Raw genomic sequence first — 22,664 nt, forward strand, 5'->3', positions numbered from 1 at the left:
ATGAATTGCAACAGAGATATTTTCAACATGATTATGTTCCTGCTGTAAGAACAATATAACATATTGAATAGAAGAATATTATGAATGTCAACTAATTAATAGAGGAATTTGACCACTAAGATCTTCAGATTTAAGTACTTTGGACTATTTTTAATTTGGGCATTTAAAGAATTCAATTTATGGGAATTGATTACACACCAATCTCAGAATAAAAAGATACAATTACAAATGTCGTTTACACAATGAACAACAATTACAATGTGCGTTTGAAAAGATGAAAAAAAGGTGGATCTTTGTGTAGTTAATGGTGGATTACATTTTGTACAGTTCTTATAAAACAAAAGGCGTAACCGAGTGTTGTGAATCATAACCATTATCAATCAGTTATTTAACAACAAAGGAGTAAATACAAAGAACATTTTGATATAGTATAATCACTCAGTATATATTTATATTTAATCACTTTCTTCTTCATCACTAAAATATTAATTTTTTTTTATTTTTTTTTTTTTTTGAAGAAATATTCGTTTTTTCATCATCTTTATATTTTTCTGTTGCCACTCTGTACCTATACAATGAACAAGAATTATAATATATATATATATATATATATATATATATATATATATATATATATATATATATATTTATGAACAATTGATAATATTATTATTATTTTCATCGAATAATAGTTTTTGTATTTGGAAAAAAGTAATTTTTTGACCACCAGACACGTTTACTGCAAGGAACAAATGCCATAAGTAAGAATCAATAGAATAGTAATAAATTGTAAAATATTATTCATTAATATAAATAAAAAACTAACTTTAATACGTTATTCAATAACAAAAAATACAAATTTAATGTTTTGCCATAAAACGTACACCTAAAATCAAATTAAATTTAGAAATAAATAAAAAGTGAACACATATTTCTTATCAGGAAGGTCACATTTACTATTTGTTCAAAAAGTGTTAAATCAGTTTAATATAAATCAACATACAAAATTTAATGAAAACATGAAAACTTTTATTGTCCTTCTCACTTTTTGTATCGTTTCAGGATTTGCAGGTGAATATGGTAATTTCACTAACAGTAAAATAACCATGATTTTGAGTGTATTATTTTGTAGGTTCACTTCGGCCAAAAAGACGTCCCATTGGTAAATAAATTTACAAAATATATATTTTTTATTTATTCTAAATTAACATTTTGTTTAGATCCCGACATAATCAAGGCTATTTCCTATGTAATTAAAAACGATGTGGAAGTAGGAAGTAGTAGTGAGGAAGATATTTCCTCAGATGATCATGTAACATTTCTAAGTCCTCTGACAACAAGTACCAATGATGGGGATGTAATGACGTTTTTAATGAATAATGACATTTCTGGTAATGAAAAATATGGATCTAAATCTGGAAATGGTATATTCTTCTTAGTATTTGCTGAAATGTTTGAACAAATTCTTAACACGTGTGGTCATAATAATTTTAACTAAAATATTTGCTACTCTAAATGGTCAGTTTATTATATTTATTTTATATTTTTATATATTTAAAAGGAATTGGACATTCAGTACATTTTATTCGGTTTTTATTAATTTATCTGTTGTTTAGGACGCCAAAATGACTCAAAGAAGACTTTCTTCTGAACACCTTGCCCCTGTAATTTTAATTTTGGAATATGCCAACAGTTAACAACAAAATTTAGGGGTGCGATGCACATTGATTGAACCCACTGGTAAACCATCCTGTTAGTAGAGGACTTTATTATCGATTTAGATTATAAACTTTCTTAGATAGCTCTCCAAGAGGTCCATTATTGCTGTTAGTACAACAGTTCCTGTAATGGAGGTCAATAAATCTCTTAAGATGATGATGAGAGTTAAGTCTAGATGAAACTGACTAAAGTGACGTCGTTGTCATTACGTTTGGTTTGCTGTGTCTTTTGTTCCACCTTTGTAATATGTTATAGAAATTTGTACAAACTTTTCAGCAACTAATTAATCTCATAAGTTTTCTACTTATTAACATCGTTGTTATTTTAGATAATACTTTGAAAAAAAAACTTCCCCTCATCCTCAACCTCGTAAATACCCTTACAGGTTCACCTGTTCAGACGTCAGATATAAATAAAATAGTAGATATAACCAAAGAATTGCTCGAAATCTTCCAAATAAATATTGGTCAGTCTCCATCTATTAATGTTGTACCAGATATAAATAAAATAATAGATGTATTGAAGAAATTACTCGAAATCTTCCACATAAATATTGGAGAAGAATTTTATGAATATAGAAAAATATTGAAAACAATTTTAAAAAATATTATAAAATATTTGTAATGAGATTTTAAAAAAATAAAGAATCGTCTTATATTTTTTAAAATATTTTGGAAATCAGAGACATTGAAGGAGAAGTATTGTATTCTCAGTCTTTATTGATTACTAATCAAGGACATATTAATTACAGTGAGGACAAGTTATCAAGAAAATTGTGTAAGGCACTGATTGTGGTAATTATATAATTCCAATGTAGACAATTAATAAACTTGACATCTATTAACACGAAGTAGTTTATTCAGAAATCAATTAGGTTTTGCATTACTTATGCAATGATTCAACCAATAATAATTATCATTATCAAAGACACGATAATGAGTGGGCAACCCTCAAGGAAGTCCAAAATCTTTACACGACCATACCCAGTTTGATCCACTGAAGTTAAAAACGAAGAATTGAACTTAATTGATGATTAGAGCTTGTCAAATGGAATGTCATAAATTATTAAAACACTTTATTTTTATTTGTACTTGTAATAATGAACTTTCACCAGATAATTGCGAGGAACTCTGTTGTCTCCATACTCGCAGGATGTTTGTTCTTTGTTGGATGGTGGATATTCATTGACGTGATTGTGCAATATGGAAATATTTTAGAAGAAAATCGAATTTACTGTGTACCAGGTACTTCCAGTACCACAAATGTCTCACTTTATAAATTAATCATTTCAGCCACCTTAAGCACGATTTGTGGTATCCTTTTGAACTTGATTCCCTTGAACGTGTTACGTGAAAGATCATTTTATGAAGATGGGTGTTGCAAATCAGCTCTCGTTGCCAAACTGCTTCTGCTATTTTGTTTAATGTTCCTATTTGGATGTATAATAGGATCCCTCTACATATTAATAGCGGATTTTAGTTTGAGTCAGGACTTACCTCAATGGCCTGGCTACGCAATGTTCATTCATACATTGTCCAACTTCACTTCGATGGCTATTATGAGATTTGCACGAACTGAAGAGGACATATTTTATTAAAAGAAGTCACACAGAAATTGATTGGTTCAATTCTATATTAAACCACAATTTTACTAACATCTCGTATCTAAATTTAAATAATTGACATTAATCACTACGACTAAATTTGAATACAATTCAGGAATGTTAATAGGTGTAGCTCCAAATCGAAGACTGGGAAGGAATTATTGAACTCCAATACATTTTTTTTCTTTCCTTGAAAGTGTTTTAATTGATATTTCATCCTTACTTCTTCGAATAATCTATGGTATATTTTTTATTTTTGAAGCTCACCAAAACTCTCGTTTTCTTTCCTTGGCTTTTTCTCATCTTTTGTTCTTTGTATTTTGGTTTCTTTGTATGTCTTTTTAGAGTAAGATCCAGTATAATTCCAGTTCCTCTTCCTCCTCATTTCAAAATACAGACTCATTAAAAACTGAAGAAGACGAGTCACAAGATTCAAAACAGTATCCAAAGAGTAGTCCCTCTTTAAAAGCTTCAGAATTGAATTCATATTTATGGATTTCAAAGTGAAAATATGTTCCACCGAGTGATCATAAATATCAATACTATCTTCATGAGAAGTTTTTTTGGTAGAATGTTTGGATTCTCCAACTCATTCTTTATATAGTTTCTATAGTTTTCTTCTATCTAGCTAGAAAAGCTGGCAAAGTGTATCTATGAAAAAATTTGTCTGAAAAAACTTATAGTCAATCTTATGCTATGGGGATGCTTCAATTCTTCTGGCGTAGGCCACCTTGGACTGACATGAAAAGGGATATATTAAACAACCGTTTGCACTGAAGAAATGGCTCACTGACTGGTAAAATTGCCTATCCCAACCTCCAAACATCAACCCTATACAAAATATAAAACAACAGTAGTTAATTAATATTAATTTAACAACTCACCTTAAATAAACTATTTTATTTTTTTCCAGGCTAAATATTTTACATTTTAAAAAGTTGCTATAATAATGATCATTACTGTAGTATCATTTATTTGTGCCAATTTTGGAACACCCTGTACAACACCGTTACGGTTATAAATGAATCATCCTGTATAACAAGATTGTTTACAATAGATTCACAAGTGTATACCTGTAGACAATAGTCATGTAAATATTACATTTGTTTACACAAAATAATTTTCAAACAAAAAACTTATCTTAAACTAATATTATTATTTATATATTAATAATGCAATGTCATTGGTAAAAACACATCCTTGGCTGCTGCTGAAGAGTTATGACAACCGTTTTATGAAACCACACAGAAGAAGAAGAAATCCATAACCTAAAATGTAAACAAACATTGAAACAACAACAATTTAATTTAAAAGAATGAGTGGAGGACTTGTGCCAAGTAAAAGTACAGTATACGTATCAAATCTCCCGTTTGATTTGAAAAACAATGACATCCATCAACTATTCGAGAAACACGGCAAAATAGTAAAGTAAAAAATGTCCAAAGCTTTAACCTATTTGATTTGAATATATTAATCGTAGGGTAACGGTGCTGAAAGACAACAACCGCAAAAGCAAAGGGGTCGCTTTTATCCTGTACCTGAACCCGGAAGACGCTAAAAAATGCGTCGCAGAAACTGACTCTAAGGAGGTATGGTTTTAGTGTATGTATGTTTAATGAATTAGTTTAAAATAATACTCTTTTAGATGTATGGCAGAACCCTAAAGGCCAGCATAGCCAAGGATAATGGGCGTAGTTCGGAATTCATTAGGAGAAAAGAGTATCCGGACAAAACCAGATGCTACGAGTGTGGTGAGTACGGCCACATGAGCTACAATTGCTGCAACAATTTACTTGGTGAACGGAAACCACCGCCGAAAAAAGTGCGCAAAAGGAAAAAGAAGATTGTTGATGAAGAGGTACTATTTGATATAAATAGATTCTTATATAAGTTTTATTTGTTGTCTCGTAGGCACAAATATTAGACTCGGACAGTGAAGATAAGATTGTAGACGACTGTGAAACATTAAGTGCAGCCATTGCTTTGGAACAGGAGAAACAGGAATTGGAGAATTATAGGTACAGAGTGGCAACAGGAAAATATGAAGATGATGAAAAAACGAATATTTCTTCAAAAAAAATAAAAAAAAGTTCATATTTTAGTGATGAAGAAGAAAGTGATTAAATATAAATATATACTGAGTGATTATACCATACCAAAATGTTCTTTGTATTTACTCCTTTGTTGTTAAATAACTGATTGATAATGGTTATGATTCACAACACTCGGTTACGCCTTTTGTTTTATAAGAACTGTACAAAATGTAATCTACAATTAACTACACAAAGATCCATCTTTTTTTCATCTTTTCAAACACACATTGTAATTGTTGTTCATTGTGTGAACGACATTTGTAATTGCATCTTTTTATTCTTCGATTGCTGTGTCAATTCCCATTCCCATAAATTGAATTCTTTAAATACCCAAACTAAAAGTAGTCCAAAGTACTTAAATCTGAAGATCTTAGTGGTCAAATTCCTCTATTAATCAGTTGACATTCATAATATTCTTCTATTCAATATGTTATGTTGTTCTTACAGCAGGAACATCATCATGTTGAAAATATCTCTGTTGCAATTCATCATGGGGAAGTTGATCTACAAAAACTTGTCATGTTTTGATATCATTCAGCATTTAGCTTATCATTGAAAAATAAAACAAGTCCATTTATCTATCTTCTTGACATTGCTAAATAGAGACCAATTTTTATGGGATCAGATGTCTCTTGAAGAACGTGTAAATTACCAGCACTTCAAATACTTAATTAACATATCCACTTAAGTGGAACCATGCCTCATCTTAATCTTAAATTCAACATACAGTGGTGTCCAAAGAAAAAACATACATACTATCCTATCGTTAATTAGGAAAGGCACACCTCCAATTAAATAGAACAAAATATTTTATTTAAAATAACTGCACTTTATTCTTTCTACCATTATTCGTTTTGTATCTGAATCAAAATAATTTCTACTTAAATTAAATCGTAAACAAATTAATTGCGAAAATTGGTGACATAACTTTAAACAAAATTATTAATATTCTGTTGGGTACCGTTTGTTACTTATAAACGATGATATAAAGATTCAATGAAATAGACTCTTCAATTAGTAACCATTGATGGTTTTTTGTGTTAATTGAGACTACATGTTCCATAATTTTTCAATTGTATTTAGATCCGGACTTTACGCTGGTCTCAATATTTTTATCTTTTGACGAACTTTGATTAACTCATTAATCATTATCATTCATATATATCCATGTAACTGGTACATTATCGTTGGCAAATGGTTCGATTACACCTCTCATGATGTCTCCTTATATGAAACAGTTCATTTTACTAATAATTTTCTGTAATAGTCCTATGCTATGCCAAAGAATGGAACCCCAACCAAAACTTCTATTCCACAATGTTTCAGTGTTTTAACGATGAACTTATTTTTACTGGATGATTTTATATTATTGAACATAGATTCATCACCCCAAAGTATCTTTGCCAAAGTTCTGGAGCATAATTAATATATTTTTGTTCAAACTTATTGTCTTGTTCGAATATTCCTATTTGATTTCAATGATTTCTTTACTAAAATATATTCTTGGATGTTTTGTTCATTCAGTCGTCGCTTGATTGTTCTACTAGACACACTAATACTGTATGACTCAATTAATTCATTTTTTACATAATAATATTTTATACAGTATGAAAAGTGTTTGGTTCATTTGAATCTTGGGAGAAATATCATATACGATAGAGACAGTCGGTCTCCCAGACAGAGTTCTACTGTGTCTGTCTTGCATGATGCATCTTTCTACATTCAGAAGGGTCAAACCCTTTTCCTACTGTATAAAATAATACATCTTAATTAAAAATGTCATCGCAATATTTATTAGTATTCCTGCACATTTGGAAAACTGGACTACTACTTGTTAATGGAACATTGATTCTATGTATTGGTATGGTGAGAGAAACGCTGCTTCTTGAATTAAATCTTGGCACGTTAAATCCAATGTTGGCTAGTATATAAGAACAATCAATTTTGCCATGTAAAATACTGACAAGAAACTTTGCTAAAGATTTTTCTCTTCTTACTAGCAGTCCATAGAATGTTCCTGCAGCAATAGATTGTGATCGGTGTTAAGACCAGGGTATACATTGTTCTTACGAAAGCTCAAGTACTTAAGGTATTGTCGCTGAATAGATTCCAGGCTAATTTGATGGAAAGTGGAAATGGGATTCCAGACAATACTGCACTACTTCAATTTGCTTCGTTCTAATGCAGAAAACAGTGTCTGTAATGCAATTTGAGAATTAAGCAATTTGCAGTTTCTTAAGACAAATCCCAAGGTCTTGGAAGCTGGTGTAGAAACTTCTATTATTTGCGGGAAAAAAGATAATTCGTTGTCGAGTAAAACTTTCAGATCTTTACAGCAATCCTTCCTCACCAGCACTCACATATTTATGTTGTATGAAAACTTGACTGGCAATTTACGTTTGGTGTAACTTACGATAAAGCATTTTTTTTACATTTAGCTGGAGGTTGTCTGACACCATGCGACCAAAGTGTCAATATCACTTTGTAGAGTAAGATCTTGTACAATACTGTCGTCTTAATAATACAGCTTCAGATAATCAGCATAGGGTAGACTACAGCATAAAAACAAACTCAATAAGTCATTGATGAATAAAAGGAATAATAGGGATCCCAAGTTATACCCCTGCGGTACACCAGAGGATGCAGTGTAACTGTGAGATCTAAATTATGATTGGCTATAGCCTCAATCAGCTGCTTTAATACTTCTCAGACTTTATAAGCTGTCTTTTTTTGTCCATTATTTCTTGACAAACAGAATGTATTAAAAGAACCATTAGTTTTTGTGAAAAATTACTATCCTCTATGTTTTTTAACTTCAGCAGTCAAGGTTTTATTTATTTATATCCTATATTCTTGTTCTTTCAACATAATATTTTCATTTTGTATCCGGTCATAACCTATTAGGCCTTGAAATACTCATAATTGAATAGACTAACGACAAAAATGTTAGACTTAGGAATGAATATTATTTTGCTCCAGGAAAAAATATTGAAATGGTGTAATTACCATAAATATATTTATATATTTTTTTTAGAATTATTATTAAGATTCTAATTATGTTTTGCACAATATTATTAATTATTAATTTATTAATGAAATTAATATCAAGAAATTCAAATTAATTGAGCTCAAGAATCAATTATTTGCTATGCACATAATAAAACATTTCGTTGATAATTTTTCTGATAACTCTGAGCGAAGATATTTAACTAGAGAATAATGGTAAGGGCGGTGGGTCTTTTGAAGGGTGATACTCAGATTGCGGTGGAAATGGGTACTACTGAAAACGTGATTTCACCACTCCATCCACGATATAGAGAAAAGGGGGGTCTGAGGGTAAAGCTCCGGGGTTGCGTTCGTCTTATACGACCGTTTTCTGCAACTTAATTAATGCACGAAGACTCCCTACTAAGACGACACCAGAACTGCAAATCTTTGAGAGTTTAATCACTCTCATAGGTAAATTGAGGTGTTTGTCTTTTGTGGGCACAGGAACATTCTTTGTGGCTAAATGAAAATTAGGCAACAGTCCTATTCACTGATGAATCCCGATTTGGAATTTACCCCGATTCTAGAATAGTACGAATGTTGAGAAAGCCAAACAATACGGTGCACTCTTTTCCTTATGGTCCGGGGAGGAATCAGTATCAGAGGAAGAACCGATCTCATTTTGCTGGAAAATTTTTTGACGGGTACATTTTACGTTGATCAGATACATACTTCAAAGACTGCATTGGAATTTTTGGAAAACAACAATATTGATGTGTTACCATGGCCAGCACAGTCCCCAGACCTAAACCCCATCAAACACTTGCGGGACATGCTTCAAAGAAGGGTTCTTTGTATGGAAATGCCAAGAGACAACAGAAAAATACTTTTTTTAAGCGTTTCACGATGCTTGGGATGAGATTCCCCAAACAAAACATCGATAATCTAATTCTGAGCATACCCAAACGATGCAGAGAAGTTATCGAGGGGGCTAGCCATTTCACCCCAAATTGCAAAAAGTTTAAATTGAATTATTTAGAAGTGAATAAACCTAGACACGCCTTCGAGATACTACTTGACCTGACAAATGATAATCAAATATCGTCATGCGCAGAACCGACATTACTTTTTGGCCCCCCTATTATGTCATAAATATCTCTTAACATAGATTTTTTATTTAGTTTTGAAATAGAAAAGAATAAAAAATCAGATATGTCTTTACGATTTTGTCAAGTTAATTGATCATATTTAAGCCAGAAATATGTGCAGGGCTATTTTATGATTTATAAAAATTCAAATCTATATGATATTCATTAAATTTAGATAACCTGGCAGAATTCTCTATTTCATTAACTTTTTTATTTATTTTGTTCCATTGAAAAGTAATCTGAGGGGGACTTTTTACAATATACGTTTATAATGCATTTTTGAGTTATTCGTAAAATTCTGGACATATTTTAAATCGTTTTCCTTGCTGTTGAGATTCATTTCAAAAAGTTATTAACGACAATATTTTTATTAACAAAAATTGTAATGTATCCTATAAGAAGTTATTCATAGTACTTCGAAATGTTAAATAATCAGATATTAGCATTGCCTATGCTAGGTACATAAAAAAGTCATATGCAAAAAACAATAAAATAAAATATACAAAGATATTAAAAAAATAATATCAAATGCTTTGCACCTGCGCAATTTTAATCTTAAATTGTCATTGCATATAAATCCGGAGACACATGGACTAAGTTTTTTTGGTTTATAGTACATATGAATCCGAGCTTTAATTACCAGTACCCTAATTGTTTACATGTAAATGTAGACTATGTTAAATTTGTTTACAAACAGATTCAAATCGCAGGTTGTCAGAGTGTACACCGAAAATCTCAAATATTTATCCTCCCTCGACTCTGACACCTCAATATTTTATATAGTTTTAAATCTGGCACTAAATTTTCAAAAATAAGATAAACAAGTTACCCACCAATACATTGCTCTTATTAGCTACTGCTGGTTTTCTATTGGTTGCAAACTGGCAATATTTTTATTTCCCGCCTTTACTAACCTATGGCATTGAAACTTAACCCCAAAAAGTTGCGTCTTCTCTATTTAACAGTTTAAATTTGTTTAAATAGTTTGTTGTGTGTACATTTTATTGTATTATATCGTTTTTTTTTGGAAAAATACACCAATGTAAGTCATAACTTCAGTGTGAAGTATTTGTTTAATAAATAAAGATGGTCTCTCTTGAAGATGAGCAAAACGAAGAAAGCTACACAACAAGAAGAGGAGTTCGTGGTGGAGAAGATCATTGACGTTAGGATAAATGATAAAGGTAAAAAGGAGTATTTATTAAAATGGATTGGCTATTCGGACAGTGAAAACACTTGGGAACCAGAAGAAAACTTGGACTGTCCCGGTCTAATACAGGCATTCGAAGCTGAGAAAGGCAAAAAAAGAAAGAGCACAAATACACCTACACCAGATACAAAAACGACAAAACGTAAAGGCGAAGAGAAGAAGAATGTTGGATTTGATCGGGGCTGTGAACCTGAAAAGATTATTGGAGCCACAGATTGTTCGGGTATTTGTTTACCTTTTAATAATAAGTATGATAAAAATTATCAAACATATTTACTTCAGGTCAATTAATGTTTTTAATGAAATGGGTGGGTACTGATGAGGCTGACTTAGTACCAGCCAAACAAGCCAATGTAAAATGTCCACATGTCGTCATTAAATTTTATGAGGAACGATTGACTTGGGCTACGAACAAGGAGAAGGAAAAGACGACATAATTATTATCATTGCTTTATTTTCAGTCAGCCCATAAAAGGTAAGAAAAATATTTGGAACTAAAGACCACTATTAATTAACGTATATTTTATACAAATTCCCAAAGTAAAACATTATTCAACATAATATAAATAAATTGTCAGTATTAACAATCAACTCATAACTCATATTAATTGACATTAATTATATTTATCAGTAATTTATTAATATTATTACTAATTTTATTTATACTATGTAACAAAATGTGACTTTGGGAGTTTGCTATGAAGTTCTCTTCATAAAGAGAATTTATGTAAATATCTGATTTAAAAAATATTTATATATTATATTACAAAAATGATCACTTATGTCATAGATACAATTTTTTCATTAATTTCAAATCTCTGGTATCTTCATTGTAATATTTAAAAATACGCATCCTTGGAATTGTTGTTAATTAAGTAAACCACGTTATATTTTAGCAATTGTTAAAGAAATTTATTTTGATCTGATTAGAATTTTTTGACACAAATTGTTATTGTTTATTGCTTGTATTTACAAAGGAAATTTGTAATTTTGCTGTTTTATATTAAAATAGTAATTGTCAAACTTATTGTTTTATTTGTTTCCTTATTAACCATCTATCAGATTGTTAAAGAACATTTTTTATGTTGTATTTATTTCATATTTTGCTATTTTATATTTAAATAGCAATCAATAAATTTATTGTTTGTTTTTTGCCTCATATACGGAATATTAACCAAAAGAGACTGTATATGAAGCTTTTCATACAAAAACATTTGATTTGATTATTGAGCACAGACGAAAGATATAATTATTACAAAGTCAAAATTATGAAAAATATGCAATACAAGCAATTTCGTGTGGTGCCATCTAGCAGTGAGTAGTAGTTTCTTAGGTTAAATCATAGAAGTAGATATATTTTTTTAAATCGTCCAAATACGTCTACACGAAATTAGTTTTAGAACAAAATTTTAAAAAATTTACTCCATAAACGTTGTTAAATAATTTGTTTGGATTGTTATTACTATTATGATAAATTGTAGGATAGGTTTTAAAGGAGTTCAAACATCTTATCAATCTTAAATATTTTATTTAATCAACGGCGGTATACAGATGTTTTTATAAATATACGAAAATAAAAAGACGGAAGACTTTTTTATTTCTAGAACCTTTCAATATTTTCTACTCATTACAATCGTCTGATGATTATTAGTCATTTATTAGTAAGTTTATATTCTTGGATTATAAAAAAATCAAATAATTAAAGAATATATAGAGACTGATAAAACAAAAAAAAAAATAAATTTCGTTTGATAACGCTTTTTTTGAATTATTACAAAGAGGACTAGAAAATTGTTCAGTGATGAAAGCAAAATTTTAATGTTTGGAACTGGTAGAATATTATTTGCTAGATGTCCAGTTGGAAAACGATTCACTTCAACATATCAACATCCTACAGGCAACAAGGAGGTGGTGGGATCATGGTGTGGGGTGTTTTCCATAATCGGTACTAGGTTCATTAGACCGATTTCACCAAATAATTTAAATCGAGTTGACCAAACAATTAAAAAAAAAATAATGTTCAACATTTCCTCCTTGAGGAGATATTGAAATATTGGAGATACAGATAATTAAAACAGTTAAGACAAATTTTACAGTTATAAATTGTCGATTATCACGTTTTCACCTTTGTTAAGTACCCACGTTGTTATTTAGTCTCTAATGCTTCTAGTCGTAATTTGATTAATTTTCTACCATGGTTTTTGGGGTTCTCTTATGTTTGGATCTTCCTACAATTTGTGCAAAAAAGTTTTTGAGCTTTCCTTCTAGAATAAAATGTACATACATTTGCTTCCTGGAGGGCCTAGGAGGGGTTGTTCATCCAAGGAGTCCCCGTCATATATGGCTTAACATTATATTACGATGACAATAGTAAACGCAAATTAAACTCATTCAATCATGTATAGTGTCCTTCTTCCCAAAATATGTGTCTGAGTAATGCTGACTGTATACATACAATAAAGAATTTATATGAAATTTTCATTCACATTCACGACTGCTTATAATAATGCTTAATTTGTCCCCTCATCCAACTATTACCTTTTTCTTTTCACTGTGTAGTAGGTAGGTATTTCATTGGTGCCCTATCAAATTTAAAGTGATACCAACTCTGTTTGGAATGAGGAATACTGATATATAAAGGGTCTCATTTCTCCTCTTCGTGTAGAACATTTGTTTGACAAGCTTGTCTACTCTTGTTGAGATAATTGCTGCTAGTTTTCTTATAATTGTCTTTTCAGGAGGTTGTTGGGGTTGTTGTGTGTCAACAGCACTACCTTAATTATTTTCGACACTGTTTCAAGAATGTGGTCTGCTACTCACAAGAACCAAATCGTTTCGACTAGCAATTATTATGCTTCTTGTTCTCCTTTCTCTGAGTTCATAGAAGAAGTCCAAAGTACAGGGTCACAAAAATGTACTAAAAGATGATTTCCAACTTTGTTTTGAAACGTTTTACAGACGACTCCAACGTTGTATAAATGACGAAAGAGAGTATTTCGAATAATACTAAATAAAAATTACGATTTGTTTTTGGTTATTGTGTTGAAACATCCCAAATTTAGAACCAGCAAACTTCTAGCTACTCACTAAACTAAAATTGATCATTAAAAAATAATGCACTTCTTCTGGATTTCTTCCCTGAGTTCATAGAAGAAGTCTAAAGTACAGGGGCACAAAAATGTACTAAAAGATGATTTCCAACTTTGTTTTGAAACGTTTTACAGACGACTCCAACGTTGTATAAATGACGAAAAAGAGCATTTCGAATAATATTAAATAAAGATTATGATTTGTTTTCGGTTGCTGTGTTGAAACATCCCAAATTTAGAATCAGCAGACTTCTAGCTATTCACTAAACTAAAATTGATCATTAAAAAATAATGTTGTTCTTCTGGATCTCTTCTCCGAATTCATAGAAGAGATCCAAAGTACAGGGACACAAAAATGTCCCAAAGAATGATTTCCATCTTTGTTTTGAAACGTTTTACAGACGGCTCCAGCGTTGTATAAATGACCAAAGGGAGTATTTCGAATAATATTAAATAAAAATTACGATTTGTTTTTGGATGTTGTGTTGAAACATCCCAAATTTAGAACCATCAGACTTCTAGCTACTCACTAAACTAAAATTGATCATTAAAAAATAATGCTTTTCTTCTGGATTTCTTCCCTGAGTTCATAGAAGAAGTCTAAAGTACAGGGGCACAAAAATGTACTAAAAGATGATTTCCAACTTTGTTTTGAAACGTTTTACAGACGACTCCAACGTTGTATAAATGACGAAAGAGAGTATTTCGAATAACACTAAATAAAAATTACGATTTATTTTACGGTTGTTGTGTTGAAACATTCCAAATTGAGAACCAGTAGACTTCTAGCTATTCACTAAACTAAAATTGATCATTAAAAATAATGATGTTCTTCTGGATCTCTTCTCCGAATTCATAGAAGAGATCCAAAGTACAGGGACACAAAAATGTCCCAAAGAATGATTTCCATCTTTGTTTTGAAACGTTTTACAGACGACTCCAGCGTTGTATAAATGACCAAAGGGAGTATTTCGAATAATATTAAATAAAAATTACGATTTGTTTTTGGTTGTTGTGTTGAAACATCCCAAATTTAGAACCATCAGACTTCTAGCTACTCACTAAACTAAAATTGATCATTAAAACATAATGCTTTTCTTCTGGATTTCTTCCCTGAGTTCATAGAAGAAGTCTAAAGTACAGGGGCACAAAAATGTACTAAAAGATGATTTCCAACTTTGTTTTGAAACGTTTTACAGATGACTCCAACGTTGTATAAATGACGAAAGAGAGTATTTCGAATAACACTAAATAAAAATTACGATTTGTTTTACGGTTGTTGTGTTGAAACATTCCAAATTGAGAACCAGTAGACTTCTAGCTATTCACTAAACTAAAATTGATCATTAAAGAATAATGCACTTCTTCTGGATCTCTTCTCTGAGTCCATAGAAGATATCCAAAGTACAGGGATACAAAAATATACCAAAGAATGCTTTCCAACTTTGTTTTGAAACGTTTTACAGACGACTCCAACGTTGTATAAATGACGAAAGAGATAATTTCGAATAATATTAAATAAAAATTATAATTTGTTTTCGGTTGCTGTGTTGAAACATCCAAATTTAGAATCAGCGAACTTCTAACTATTCACTAAACTAAAATTGATCATTAAAGAATAATTCACTTCTTCTGGATCCCTTCTCTGAGTCCATGGAAGAGATCCAAAGTACAGGGACACAAAAATGTCCCAAAGAATGACTTCCATCTTTGTTTTGAAACGTTTTACAGACAACTCCAACGTTATGTTGGGCGTCAAGTCTTTAAAACAGGAAATGACTTGTTGAGTTTGTTTTTATGATCTAGTCTAGCCTATGCTGATGATTTGAAACTGTATTATTAAGTCGACAGTGCAAGCCCTTACTCTACAAAGTGATATTAAAATGTTATTTTTAATTTGAATTTAAATTCCCGCTCTTTTTGTCAGTTGTCAATATAGGAAACTGAAAGACGACATCTATTGAATAGTCTTTACACACCACAAATCAATATATCAACCAATGTTGTGTTTCATTTTTATTAGAAGGTTGGTATTTCTCGGGTGTTTTGTATCCCTATTGCACTGTTTCCTTCGAAGCTACTTATTACGTTCTTGTAAGAAGTGTTTCTTTATTGTCCCCGTTCCATTCGATTACACTCCTGTAAAGAGGGTTGCAGGCAGAAATTATATGAGGATACAGATGTTACGTGACGACTGAAGCAGAAACGCAAGTAAATTTATCGTGTTATTTATTATGTAAGTTTGTACAAATTCAAATATTTCGATCGTTGGTAAGGCGTGTACTGTTATTCAGAACCTGAATATGTTTCTACACAGTTCCTTGGATTATCATAAAGGTAGCTAATGGAACATGTGGGGAGTTAAACTAGGTTATGCTGATAAGTCTAATAACCGTTTATTATTTTAAAAGCTTTTTATAAAAAAGTTGATAAATGAGTACTTCAATGTGCTTATTGTGAAAGTTACAGACTTCGATTACGTAAGAAAGTTTATAAAGAGCATGCGTAAACTTCGTTTGAAATCGACGATGTGGAAGATTTTAAACCACACGGTTGCCAGATTTCAGATTGGAACAAAGTATGTAGAGAAAATGTTAATCGAAATATGTAATGTAATGCGTAAATTATGTTTTTATTTATTTATTAATGTGTTTAAAATCTAATTAAATAATTAGTTAATTAATTAATTAATTAATTAATTACAAAAGGAAATAAATTTATAAGAAATAAAAGTCAAATATATACAATAATCTATAATTATTAACAAGTAGTAAGTATATTAATAAAATATAAAAACTTACACAATTAATTAAAGCAAAAATCTAATAACATATAATATTTTAAAACATAAGGTAAAACTGAATTATAGCGGTCTAAAATTAAGTTAACAACCTGGAACCTCCAAATAGGACATTTTCCATTTATTTTATATAATATTATATTTATCTTTAATTTATTTCCGTAATTATTAATTTGTGTTAGTTTGATTATTCATTGATTTATAGATAATTTTTATTGTGTTTGATTAGTGTGATTTATATTAATTTTGTTGGTAAGTAAAATATTAATTTATTTGTATATTATTAATTTTATTTTAGATTTCGCTACAGCTTTAGCTTAGTATTTTTAGGTATTCACAGGTTTATTTTAATTATCAGCCATGAATAATAATAATATTGAAACGAAATTAACATATTTAGTTTTTTTTTTAAGGATTTGAATGATGATGGCGCAGAAATTGTTGACCAAGTCCACACACTTGAAGAATTAGAAAACCACACATTGAGAGATTTCCCTGACTCAATAAGAAAGATGATGGAGTGGTTGGCTCGATGGGGACTAATACGGAACCAGTTCTTTTGTGTTGTATGACATGTTCCTATGTCATTAAATAAATATTCAAGTGGAATAGACGGTTTTCGGTGGGAATTCCGAAACTACCCGAAACTCGATAAAGTGAAACTTGATTTATTCACTGAATCTAACAGTAAATTATTAATAATTTAAGTAGTTGTTTAGAATCTCGTCTCCACCTATTTTTTGCTATAAAAAACGACATTTTTTCATACTTTTTTTTCAAAATATTCTACTCTAGACACATTAAAGAATATGTTTCGATCAAGTAAAATTAAGATTTCTTAAAGAAAAATTGATTTTAAATTTGATTTTTACGGTTTTATGTAATAAATAATAATTAATAAAATATTAAAAAAAAAAGAAATGGAAACCTAACATAACATATTTTTTCGGAAAGTTCATCAAAATTAGAATAATTTCAAAAAAAAAAAAAAAAATGTCAATAACGTTTTTATTTTTTATCACATGAAATTTTACAGAAAAAATAATTTTAAATTTGAAAAATATTGATTTTTGAGTTTTTTTTTTTTGAAATTAGCATATTTATTATTTCAAACTTTTTGATTTCGTTCCAAATTTTTTATTATTTGTAGGATTTTCAAATATTTATCTAATAACAAAAACTTAAATTTTTTATATTTTATAATATTCTATTTTTGATGAACTTCCTGAAAAAAAAAGGTTAAGTTAGATTAAGTTTGGTTTTTATTTCCTTTTTTTGAAAATATTCCATTTTTTTAAGCTTTCTAAAAAAATAAAATTATATGAATTTTTGATAAAAATTTCAAGGAAAAATTTCAAAAATCAGTATGGTTCAATTTTAAAATTTTTTTCTAAGAAATTTTGATTCTTTTCAATTGGCCAGGACAAGTTCTTCATTACCTCTAAATATTATATATATATTATATTTAAAAAAATATTTGAAACGAATATTTGATTTTTTATTATATAAAATGTAAAACCTCAATTTAATAAAAGTCAAATTTTCAAAAATTCATCAAAAATCGAAAAATTATGTTACATATATTTTTTCTTTTGGTAATATGCTACTTTTAATGAACTTTTTGAAAAAAATAGGCATATAGTATAAAAAAAAAAATTATAAAAATTTCAAGCAAAAACCGCAAAAAGTAACACTTTTTCAAGTTTAAAATTAATTTTATTCTAAGAAAATTTTACTCGATCAAAATATATTCCTTATTTAGTATTAATTTTTAGAAAAAAAATGTCGATAGCTCAGTTGCCTCAAATGGGTGTAGGACATATAATTGAAAAGATGAGATTTACACTTATGATGCACACAAAATATAGAAAACATGTGTATGAGGACAAAAAGCGTCAGTTTGGGACATCAGAAGCTCTATTTATTTCTCATCAACACGAATTTGTTTGGCGAAATAAGTATAAAACTAGTCGAAATTTCTTCAATTCATTCTTAGTTTGTCTAAGCAAACAATATATTTTTAATTAAATTAGAGCGTTTTATTTAATTGTAATGTACATTTTCTGCTCATATCAGAATATAAAAACAGTCACAAAGTATCCCAAAAAATAATAAAATATCAGATGTGGCAACGCTGTGAGAGTTCTTGATAGTAATGCGCCTGCGGGAACTACCAACATAAATTCAGGCCTTTATAATGCAACTTTACCAAACATAACATTAGAGTAATAGAAAGTTTTAATTAATGAGAAGTAACCAACAATAATCTGTATTAAAAATAATCCAATAGTAATAATTGACTTTCGAAAAAAAGACAAATTTCTTTGTTGTGGATTTTTTATTGAAATTAAATAATAATAGTCAATAATATACTAAGAAGGTTAGGCCTGTTTATGTTAAAAAAATAGAGGGAACTCATTTTGTCTTGATAAAAGTGTCCGTTTAAATATCCACATTATTATCAGTTATGCAGTACGTTTGGTAACAACAAAACGGAAATATAATTGTTTATTAATGGCTTATACATTAATACAAATGGAAGGATGACACTGACAACAACTAAAATAAGTTTCCTCTCCTCCTTTTCCGAATATTGACTTTAAAGCCTCCGAATTTTAAATGCAGAACAAGAAAATTAAAAAACATCAGTACTGATTAATATAGTACTGATGTTTTTTTTTTTCGTACAAAGGACACCGACGAGTTCTCCCTTATTTATAACGAATTCATCTGAATTTTAAATGTTGATAAACATTGGAGGATGGTATTGATAACACTTTCTTCTTTTTTGAGCAGTCATTTTTGGTTTTACAGTACTCTTATCAAAGAGACAAAATAAAAAAGTTTACTCGTCTCCTACGAATATTAGTTCAGGGCCTCAGTATTTTAAATGTGACCCTAAATATATGTAAAAATAAGGGAAAGGAAGTATGGGTTAATATAGTACTAATTCATCTGAATTTTAAACGATGATAAAAATTAGAGGATGATATTGACAATACTTTTTCGATCAGTCATTTATGGTTTTACAGTACTTTCATAAAAGAGACAATAGAGAATAATTAATACTTTACTTTCTATTCCTGTGATGTTATTTTTAGAAACATTATATATATTTAATCTTGTGGTAATGACAATATATTATTTGCATTTTAACTATTTTTATTTATTTAATAAGTATAGTCATGATTGTGAATAATTGATTGTCATTTGTCAACTCATTGTATTTCTCGAAGGCGTGCCAAAGGTATATTAAGGTTTTTGTGACTTCTTGACTTCCAAATATTTCAATATTAAACTTATATTGTAATTTTGGATGAAATAATCACTCAAATGTCAGAAGAGCTTATCCGGCAATGTATGCTTTTCGAGGTTTACAAGGATAGTAACGCAACAGTTGAGAATAATGTAAAATAAGGTAAAAATAATTAATAAATAAATATGAGTAACCGGAAGATAAACGTCACAAGTGTGAAAAGGAAATAAAATTACCCATTGATTTTTTAAAAAACATTTTTCCCTGCATACTTTGTAAAATCTGTAATCTGGCAACTATGTGGCCTAAGTTGACGCATGCTCATTATAAACTGTCATACATACAACATACTTTCAACACATTCAAAAAATCCAACAACAGTGAAGGGTTTCTCAAGTTATTTGCTGTGAGAATTAGGATATCTAAATAGGGCTCTGATTATATTTAAAAATAAGACACCATTAAAGTACATATTTGAACTTCCCGGACTTAGTTTCCCCCCTCTATTTGAACATTAAATGCTAACCTCATAAAGTGGCGTCTTCTTCAACTTTGGCGTACATATTGTCACATTCCTTCGACAGAATCATTTGGGATAAACATTCAATCCTTTGCCGGTAGTTTCTGTTAAACATGAGGACTAGATCGGCACAACAAAAAGAGGAATTCATGGTGGAGAAGATCATCGACGTGAGAATAAACGACGAGGGTAAAAAGGAGTATCTACTAAAATGGATTGGCTACCCGGACAGTCAGAACACTTGGGAACCTGAGACGAACTTGAGTTGTCCAAGTTTGATTCAGGCCTTCGAAAGCGAGAAGAGTAAAAAAGTTGAAGGGTTCAATCGTGGGTACAAGCCGGAAAAAATTATTGGCGCAACTAATTGTTCAGGTATTTGTTCTAATCGTTCATTAATAGTGTATAATAACAACAACAACATGTTTATTACAGGTCAATTAATGTTTTTGATCAAGTGGGTGGGAACTGATGAGGCTGACTTGGTCCATGCCAAAGAAGCCAATTTAAAATGTCCACATATGGTTATTAGATTTTATGAGGAACGATTGGATTGGTCCTCAAACTAAGTGAGCAAGAACACAATGTAATTATTAAGTCAGTTGAATTTTGGGTCATTGAGTCAGACAATTATTGGAAACTAATGTGTGTATGGGGTAAGAAAAGTATTTAAACAAATATAGTTTGTTCATGACAAAGTCAAATACACTGTAGTAGTACTCCAAACTAAAAATTTATTTTTAATAATTATTGTGAATATTTTTAGTACAAAAAAATTCACAATTACACTGTAAATATTTGTTATTATTATTATTATTAATTATTAGAATTAGAATTATAAATAGTGGTATATTTAATTATGTAACCCTAATTGTTATTATTTAAATCATATTGTATTAAATTAAATTTGTAATTATTAGTTTTATTGTTTTATTTTCATCCCAAAATCTTTAGCCTATAATAAAAAAATGTTGCTTAACTTCAAGATCAAACAATTCTATCAAGCATTTGTCTGTAAGTTTTGATGGTCACCGTACCGTACTGATGAATCCTTATAAATTAAGTATTAGGAGGAACGGAAAGTAATGTCGTTTCTGCGCATGTCCATATTTGATTATCAATTGTCAGCTCATCGTGAATCTCGAAGGCGTGCCAAAGTCATTTTAAGGTTATTGTGACTTGTTTACTTCTAAATAATTCAATATTAAACTTTTTGAAGAGAAAACTTTTTTAGAAGCGTTGGCCACTTGTTGGTAGGGTTCGCGTCACCGACATGCTCGTCCTCCTTTTGTTAATAAATTCAGACAAAAGAACAAAGTTGTTGATTTGGCTTTTAACATCGGTTACTAGGCCAACAAACTATGTGTCTGTCGGCGTTTCGAGAGGTACCCGAAAACTAGTCCTTAAGAATAAAATCCCGGAACTAGAGGGTGAGTTACAGCTGTACATTTGAGAGCATTTTGAAATCAGGCCGTCTGAAAGGAATCTCTATATAGAAATATTAGAAATTTTCAAGATCATCTTTATTTCTGATGTACTTTCAAAACAAAATTCAGTGCCCAATTCTCTTACCATTTGTTACCAACGTGCTCAATTTCGTCGAAAAGTAATGGATCTGATAAATGGTATATACATATATGATAGATTAGCGACTGTTAATCTGTCTTTTTAGTTTGATTAAAACACTAAATTCACAATAATACGCTTTATTACAACAAACGTACTTTAACCCTCGACATCTAAAGCTTAACTGCCTGGTTCTTTCTTAAGAACTGCCCCGATTATTAAATGTAAACAAATACTTCAGATTTGCTTATAAAACAAAACTAGTCTAAATAGATGTGAGCACGTCGCATCGGTCCATCGGTGAAGGTGATGACGTAAGCTAACACGGCCTTCCTGACATGTGGGGCGTCCTCGCACCTTCCGCAGTTTTGCAAAGATTCACCTGACACCGGTAATCTGTAAACATTATAACAGCAGTACAAGCTCAAAATATATTCGAAGAACTAAGTCTAAACCTTATTTCATTTAACAAAATAGACTGTTATGTGGCACAGTTAACAACCACTAGAAGCTCAGAGGCGGCTCAACCATCAACAGGTCTATTACACCCATGACTCTCAAGTGCTATCAAAAGATACCATATTCTAGCCAGGAGCTCAGAGGCGGTTCAACCACTACCAGGTCTATTACCCGCTTGTCTCACAGACCCAGGACACAACAATCTAAGCCTGCAGA

At 30.2% G+C, this 22,664-nt stretch overlaps 3 protein-coding genes and 1 long non-coding RNA gene across 5 annotated transcripts; 3 read left to right on the top strand and 1 right to left on the bottom strand.

The window, feature by feature from the left end:
- Positions 1-931: 931 nt before the first annotated feature.
- Positions 932-2,376, top strand: LOC109606274 (uncharacterized). Of its 2 annotated transcripts, none has more exons than XM_020022837.2 (4): positions 932-1,080; positions 1,133-1,162; positions 1,221-1,424; positions 2,048-2,376. In XM_020022837.2, exons 1-4 carry the CDS (start codon positions 1,020-1,022, stop codon positions 2,341-2,343), a joined length of 591 nt encoding a protein of 196 aa, XP_019878396.2. In that variant the 5' UTR covers positions 932-1,019; the 3' UTR covers positions 2,344-2,376. The 2 variants fall into 2 exon arrangements, with proteins under 2 accessions (XP_019878396.2, XP_019878397.2); XM_020022838.2 differs by having other exon boundaries at positions 934-1,071.
- A 955-nt stretch (positions 2,377-3,331) lies between these two features.
- On the bottom strand, positions 3,332-6,108 carry LOC126265938 (uncharacterized). The gene is made up of 3 exons (XR_007548413.1): positions 5,479-6,108; positions 4,207-4,590; positions 3,332-4,153 (listed from the first exon to the last, which is right to left on the bottom strand). It is a non-coding gene; the product is annotated as an uncharacterized LOC126265938 (long non-coding RNA).
- Positions 4,600-5,473, top strand: LOC109606273 (zinc finger CCHC-type and RNA-binding motif-containing protein 1-like). Its single transcript, XM_020022836.2, has 4 exons — positions 4,600-4,750; positions 4,803-4,911; positions 4,968-5,180; positions 5,234-5,473. Exons 1-4 carry the CDS (start codon positions 4,638-4,640, stop codon positions 5,444-5,446), a joined length of 648 nt encoding a protein of 215 aa, XP_019878395.2. The 5' UTR covers positions 4,600-4,637; the 3' UTR covers positions 5,447-5,473.
- A 4,325-nt stretch (positions 6,109-10,433) lies between the features above and the next one.
- LOC109606272 (chromobox protein homolog 5-like) lies at positions 10,434-21,342 on the top strand. Its single transcript, XM_049969095.1, has 5 exons — positions 10,434-10,593; positions 10,654-10,984; positions 11,044-11,195; positions 20,528-20,798; positions 20,859-21,342. The coding sequence occupies exons 2-5, from the start codon at positions 10,654-10,656 to the stop codon at positions 20,990-20,992; spliced, it is 888 nt and encodes a 295-aa protein (XP_049825052.1). The 5' UTR covers positions 10,434-10,593; the 3' UTR covers positions 20,993-21,342.
- Positions 21,343-22,664: the final 1,322 nt, after the last annotated feature.

Source organism: Aethina tumida, chromosome 6, assembly GCF_024364675.1.
Source record: "Aethina tumida isolate Nest 87 chromosome 6, icAetTumi1.1, whole genome shotgun sequence".
In the NCBI taxonomy this organism is placed as follows: domain Eukaryota; kingdom Metazoa; phylum Arthropoda; class Insecta; order Coleoptera; family Nitidulidae; genus Aethina; species Aethina tumida.